The 6,071-nt window shown below is 59.1% G+C and overlaps 1 protein-coding gene across 1 annotated transcript; it reads right to left on the bottom strand.

Annotated features, from left to right (window-relative positions):
- Nucleotides 1–5,793, bottom strand: ISL2 (ISL LIM homeobox 2). The gene is made up of 6 exons (XM_036844625.1): nt 5,660–5,793; nt 4,623–4,812; nt 4,079–4,341; nt 1,969–2,252; nt 1,190–1,357; nt 1–807 (listed from the first exon to the last, which is right to left on the bottom strand). The coding sequence occupies exons 1-6, from the start codon at nt 5,715–5,717 to the stop codon at nt 691–693; spliced, it is 1,080 nt and encodes a 359-aa protein (XP_036700520.1). The 5' UTR covers nt 5,718–5,793; the 3' UTR covers nt 1–690.
- Between the last annotated feature and the right edge of the window lie 278 nt (nt 5,794–6,071).

The raw sequence follows: 6,071 nt of genomic DNA, 5'->3' as shown, positions 1-6,071 counted from the left end.
ATCGGGTTATTATCTTTTTTTATTAAGATCAAAATATTCGTCCCACTATGAACTGGCTGTCCTCACAATAAATAACAATAACTTACGTTTTGTTCGGCAAAGGCTCACACACTCTGTCCTCCGTCGACCGATAATTTAAAACATTTTCAAGGAAAGTCTCGTTTCTACTTTTTTCCGGCAATCATGCGCTTTGGGGGATTGAGTGCCTGTTCCTTTGGATTGCCCCGTCCTCTTCCCCGCTAGAGGCGGGGCAAGGCCACCTGGGAGCGCGGGGCCGGGTGGCGGCAGGTGCCCGCATCCGCGTGGGCGAGCTCAGCGCTGGGCCGGCGCGGGACCTGACCTGCGCGTTCTCCACGCACAAGTGGGTACGTGGGCCGGGGGGCGCGGAAATAGAGCGGCGGCGGCCACGCCGAGCGAGGGAGAAGAGATGGCAGAGCTAAGGTTAGTAAACCCAAATTCTGGTTTTGTAAAAAGAAAAGTCCTCGGAGCAGGGCTTTCCAGTCTGGTGAAAGCAGGTTGCGTCCCGGCGCTTTTGGCTATCCCGACCGCTTCTCTCAGTCCTCTCTCTTTAAATAGCAATAATAATAATTACAAAGGCGAGAGAGTTTTCGGAGCTGGAATGGCCTGAGCATGGGTAAGTCTCATGCAGGGAGCATGCGAGGTCCGCGGGCTGGCGGGGAAGGGTCCCCCTCACGTTTCCACGGGACTCGGCACCATGCTGTTGGGGGTGTCCGGGAGCTGCGAGGACAGGGAGGTCACGTCGCTGCCGGAGGAGTTGCCTAGGGAACCAGACTCAGAGAAGGAGACCTGGGGCAGCGGAAACACCGGGAAGGAGCGGGTGAAGAAGCGCCCGAGCTGGTTTTCCCGGGCCACCTACTCCTAAAGGTGTCCCTTGGGGACAAGCCACCGGCTGGGAGCAGGCCCTTGGATAAGTCGGCCAGGTCCCCAAGCGCACGCAGGGGTATTAGGGCGGGGCTGCGGGTTGGGTAATCCCTCGACCTCCCCTGCGAGCGCTGGTTTAGAGCGAATTAATGAGCCGGTGCGGTTGCAGCTACCCACCTCCCCCCAACCACCCCCCCAGCCCCTCATCCCCTGAGAACCCCCCACCCCTTCCCACCTTGGCTAAGTGGCTAAATCCACCCCACCTCCCCCGGAGTCCTGAGTTCGGGCGGGTAGAGCAGGGCCTCACCAGCTGCTGGAAGGCGGGTTGGTCCAGGTCACTCTGGAGGGCGAACTCGCTGAGCGCTTTCCATGGCGGCTGGTACGTCTGCACCTCGACTGCACTGCCCTGCACGGCGCTCTCGTGGCGGATGGGGCTGCCCGCCACCAGGGGCGTCCCGGTCAGTCCCTGCAGGCTCTGCGGGACAAGCAGAAGAGAGAGTGGAAAACGCTCGAATTAGGGCTTGTGTTTCCCGCCATCTTTGAGACTGGGGCCCCAGGCACTGGCACGTGATTTGGAGCCTGAAACGGTTTAGGGGAGGCATACACTTGTCCGCAGCCGAGTGAGCCCGCCTTCTCCAGTGCAAATTCCTGGGGCCCAAAAACAGCCACCATAGGCCAGCCTCAGTGCTGGAAGCCAACATGGCAAGGGAACGAACGCGAGGCCTGCGTTCCCATCCCTCTCCAGGTTTGCAGAGGAAAAGTGTTCAAACCGAGTCATGCTGAGAGAAGGACACAACCCGCCCTGACTTGCTGGCTCTGGCAAACATGCCACCTTGAACTCCGAACTACGCCCCAGACCCCAATTCTGGTGTGCCGCTGGAACTGAGGAAGACCTGACCTCGAATACAATAATTAAGAAGCCTTCAACCCCAAGGTAAGTCTCGCTCTGAAAGCACCAACACACGCTGTTGGAGAGTCCAGCTCCCCCTGGATCTCCCGAGAGCCGGCCCAGAAATGGGCACGCAGATGCCGCAGCGCGAACCCGAGGCTCCACCCGATCCGATCCTCCAGCTCCCAGTCTCTCACCGTCTTGTCATTGTGCTGCTGCTGCTGCAGCTGCTTCATGAGGATGGATTTCTTCTTGTCCTTGCACCGCTTGTTCTGGAACCAGACGCGGATGACCCGCGGGCTCAGGCCGGTCATCTCCACCAGCTGCTCCTTCATGAGCGCGTCGGGCCGCGGGTTGGCGGCGTAGCACGTCCGCAGAGTGTGCAGCTGCTTCTCGTTGAGCACGGTCCGCACGCGGGTTGTCTTCTCGGTCTGTTTGTGCACGTGCGGGCGCAGCGAGGGCTGCCGGCCCGATCCCGGGTCTGCAAGGGAGCAAGAGATGAGAGAACGGCCGCCACTCACTCTCCCTGCGCCCCGCCCCGCGGCGGCCGAGTCCTCCGGGGCCCGATTTCGTTTCTCTTTTATTCCGTTTATTTCGTTTTATTGTTCGTCTTGTCTCCCTTTCCGTCTGTTCGCCCTACCCGGAAAAAGGTGTGCATTTTCGTCCGTTCCCTAGTTCCTCCACAGGGCTCCCCGCAGCGATCTCGCCAGCGCGCAAGCGGGGCGTGGGAGTTCCGAGCTAGGCCTGTGCGGGACGGGAGTGGCCGACCCCCGCTGTGCTTCCTCCACTTACCAGACCCTAGGAATGCCCGCGTGGGTTCCGCGGGACGAGGGAAGCCCTCCGGAAGAAGTCGGAGTTTCAGAGGAAGAGGAAGGAGGCGCGCCCGGGACTCTGGAGGGGGAAGGGGGAAGGGGACCCACGCGGACCCCAAGCGCCGCGCTGCCTCGGAATTGGGGGGCTTGTCTCCCGCTCCCGGGTGGCCCCCAAGAGCCCTTCTCCCTGATTCAGAGGCCTCTCGGACAGGGCCTGGCCGTGTGTCGCGAAGACCTGCCCTAGGGCGCGAGTGGGCCTCCAGGGCCTGGAACAGTTCCTTTCTGCCAGCCCTCGGGCCTCGGCCCGCCGGGTCTCCTCCCTCAAGGCTCCAGGTTCCCTGGCCCAGCGGCCGCCCTCCCGGCCCGCGCGCAGCCGCTAGCACTTTCCTCTCTCGGCCTTGGGTTCTCTCAACCCCTGGTTAAGTAGAATCGGGTATTTAGGGCCGGATTCCCGCGGCCCGCAACCCACAGCAAACAAAAGGGAGCCCCTCCGACACCCGAGACCAGGGTGCACTCAACACTGGCTTCATCCTGTTTCGCACTCCCATCTGAACCAGGTTTGGATACAAGTCTCACTGTTTCAACTTATATCCCCTTCCGGGCATATCTAGATCTGGATAAATATTTACAAATAGCCCATCTAGCCCAATTTTCTCATTCTATACGGGAATAAAGGGAGGACCAGAGGAAGTGGGAGCACGTCAAGCACACAGCACCCAGAGGCTCAGCCTGATCTAGAGATTGGTGCTTCAGGTCCGTGGCTACTTGCTGGTAACTGCTCAGCCAGAGTCACTGTTCCTACCCGGTAACCACACACTTAGAACCCAACTCTGGGCATCTCCTGATTAGGACCCAGAGCATTCCCTGAGGTGTATGATCCCTGAGTCCACTGTACGTCCACTCCTTCCCCACTGAGAAACGTTCGGCTAAGTTGTTCATCAAACTGGGCCTCAAAAGACAAATGCAGACACTAGCTCTTTGTTGAGTGGTTAGCCTTCAAAGCTGTCTTTACGGGTGGGCTTCTGGCTGGCTGAACCCACCTCTAGGCTGGGAACTGTATTCCTTACACACATACCCCCAGGCAAACCTATCTTTTCTCTCTGACAACACACATACTGCTTGAAATTCCGAGTACAAGTTCCATAGACAAAGTCACCACTTCAGATTCCCCCTGGTCATTCACCTTCCTGCTCCTACTACTGTGTTCCACATATTCCTGATCACGGAGAACACAATTCCCCACTATTCTGCACACTCATACACACAATCCCGGCTCAGTTTACCCACACGCAATTTTTCCCCGTCACACGAACACACACTCAGCCGCGTTCCTAACACAGGGTTCTGCACTCACCCAGAAAACCCCACACTGCAGGCAAACGGAAATACACCCAAGTGACAACTTTTCGTCCGATCACAACCACCCCCGCTACGAACACACACACATGAACTCACTCCCGAGCCGGCGGCACAGTACCGGGCGCAAGCGGCTTACCTGGCAGATGCAGGCCGCGGGCGCCGGGGAGCGGGCCGGGGCTGCGCGGGCTGCCGGCCGCGGCGCGCTCGAGCAGGAGGCCGTGGTCGGCGCGGCAGAGCAGCTCGTGCTCCCGCAGCGAGAACTCGTCGCCGGGCAGCAGCTGGCGGCTGCACACGGAACAGCGGAAACACTCGATGTGGTACACGCTGTCCCGCGCCCGCATCACCAGATCGCTGCTGCTGAAGCCCACCTGGCACTTGGCGCACTTGATGCCGAAGAGCCTGCGGGCCCAAGGCACGGGCGGTGTCAGCACGGGGCCTGCGGCCGGCCTCGCCGGCCGGGCTGCTACTCACCCCGGGCACGCGCGCCCAGGACGCTTTGTGGCCCAGAGGGAGGCTGCGGAGACCAGCCCTCGGGTGGTTCCCAGGCCAGGAGGTGCGCGGCGGCACGCGTTCGGGGTGGGGGCCGCGTTCTCCCCGCGCCGGGGCGCGCGGGCGGCCCGCCATCCTCGAGCCCCGGCCCCAGCGGGCGGTGGCGCAGCCCGGGCTCTCGCGGGCCTCACCTGACGTAGTCCCGCTTGCAGTAGGTCTTCCCGTCTCTCACGAAGCACGTGCACGTCTCGTCCAGGTACTGGCTGCACTCGGCGCACTTGAGGCAGGCGGCGTGCCACTCGAGGTCGGGCGACACCCGCAGGATAAACTGGTCGTGGATTTGACTCCCGCAGCCCACGCACATGGCCGTCCCGGGCTTCTCTGCCGGGGAAGGGCGCGGGGCCCGCGTCAGGCCTGGCTGCCCGGACCCCGCCGAGGCCGCTCCAGCCCCACCCAACCGCTGGCGCTCTCGCTCTCTTTCAAGAATTGCGACCGCAAGAAAAAGGAAATGGGCTTTCCAAAGGTCCAGACAATTGGAAACGAAAAAACAAAATCTTCTGAATTTGCGAAGGCTTTCTGTCTCCCCCCACCCCCCTCCCCGATTTTTTTCTCTATTACATTCACTTGGACACAGGCGTTTTATCGATATATCTTGTAACTAAAATCTAACAAGTCAGTGAGAAGAAAGAGTCAATAGACATTTAAACCCTGCGGACGCCACACTATCAATACTGGACGGTGATGTTCCGGCATTGCCGTCCGCCACACTCCCCTCTCACAGCGACTCCCTCCTATCCAACACAGACACTTAAGCTTTCGGCGGAGTCTCCGTTCATCCTCTTTGACATTTCTTAGTTTAAATATCCCAGATCAAGCTAGAGAAATCTTCCTTATTTGAAAGGCCGAAAGACAAGCAAGCAAGCAAACAAACAAAAAAACCCCACATCCCTAAATCAAACCTATTGCCTTAGCGCAAAACAGAAGCAGATTTCACAGCCTGAGGTCAGCCTAGCAGGCTTGAGAAAGAGTGTTTAATTATAAACTAAAACAACAGGATTCCAACGGATAAGCGGTCCTGCAGGAAAATGCATTCGTTTTCTTTTTTTTCTCTCCCAGTGTCCTGTCAAATATAAGCCACTTGTAGAATCCACTAAACATTCTTCTGCATTAGAAATATTGCATATTAAGCATACACACATACAACGCACACACACACTGGAAGACTTACTCTTGGAATGATCCCCCATAGTACCCAGAAAAGGATAATGAAAAATAATATCCACCATGCAGAAAAAAGATGTGCGCAAAGCGTGCGGCCAGGGGCAGAAGGACGAAGGTCGCGCGCCCAGCCTCGGCTCTTTTGCTAACTAACTCCTCCTGCCCCGCGGAGTTGAAGGAGCGATTCCGCACCGGCCCTCACGCAGCATGACGTCAGCACGCATTCGCCGGTGGCCGGAGCTGGGGGCGGGACCTGTGGCGTCACGAAGCTTCCCCAGAACCGCTGGGGATGCAGGGGAGGTGTTGGGGACCTGGGGGCTGATGGGCGGGGTAGGTTGGGTGGAAGGCGGGGGTGACGGAGGATTGGCTGGGAGGAAATGGGCCAACCCTGACTGGCCCAGAGTGAACAATGGAGCGCAGCC

Source organism: Balaenoptera musculus, chromosome 2 (genome assembly GCF_009873245.2).
Source record: "Balaenoptera musculus isolate JJ_BM4_2016_0621 chromosome 2, mBalMus1.pri.v3, whole genome shotgun sequence".
NCBI lineage: Eukaryota > Metazoa > Chordata > Mammalia > Artiodactyla > Balaenopteridae > Balaenoptera > Balaenoptera musculus.
Note: the sequence above shows the minus strand (reverse complement) of the source record. Positions and strands in the feature narration are given on the sequence as shown.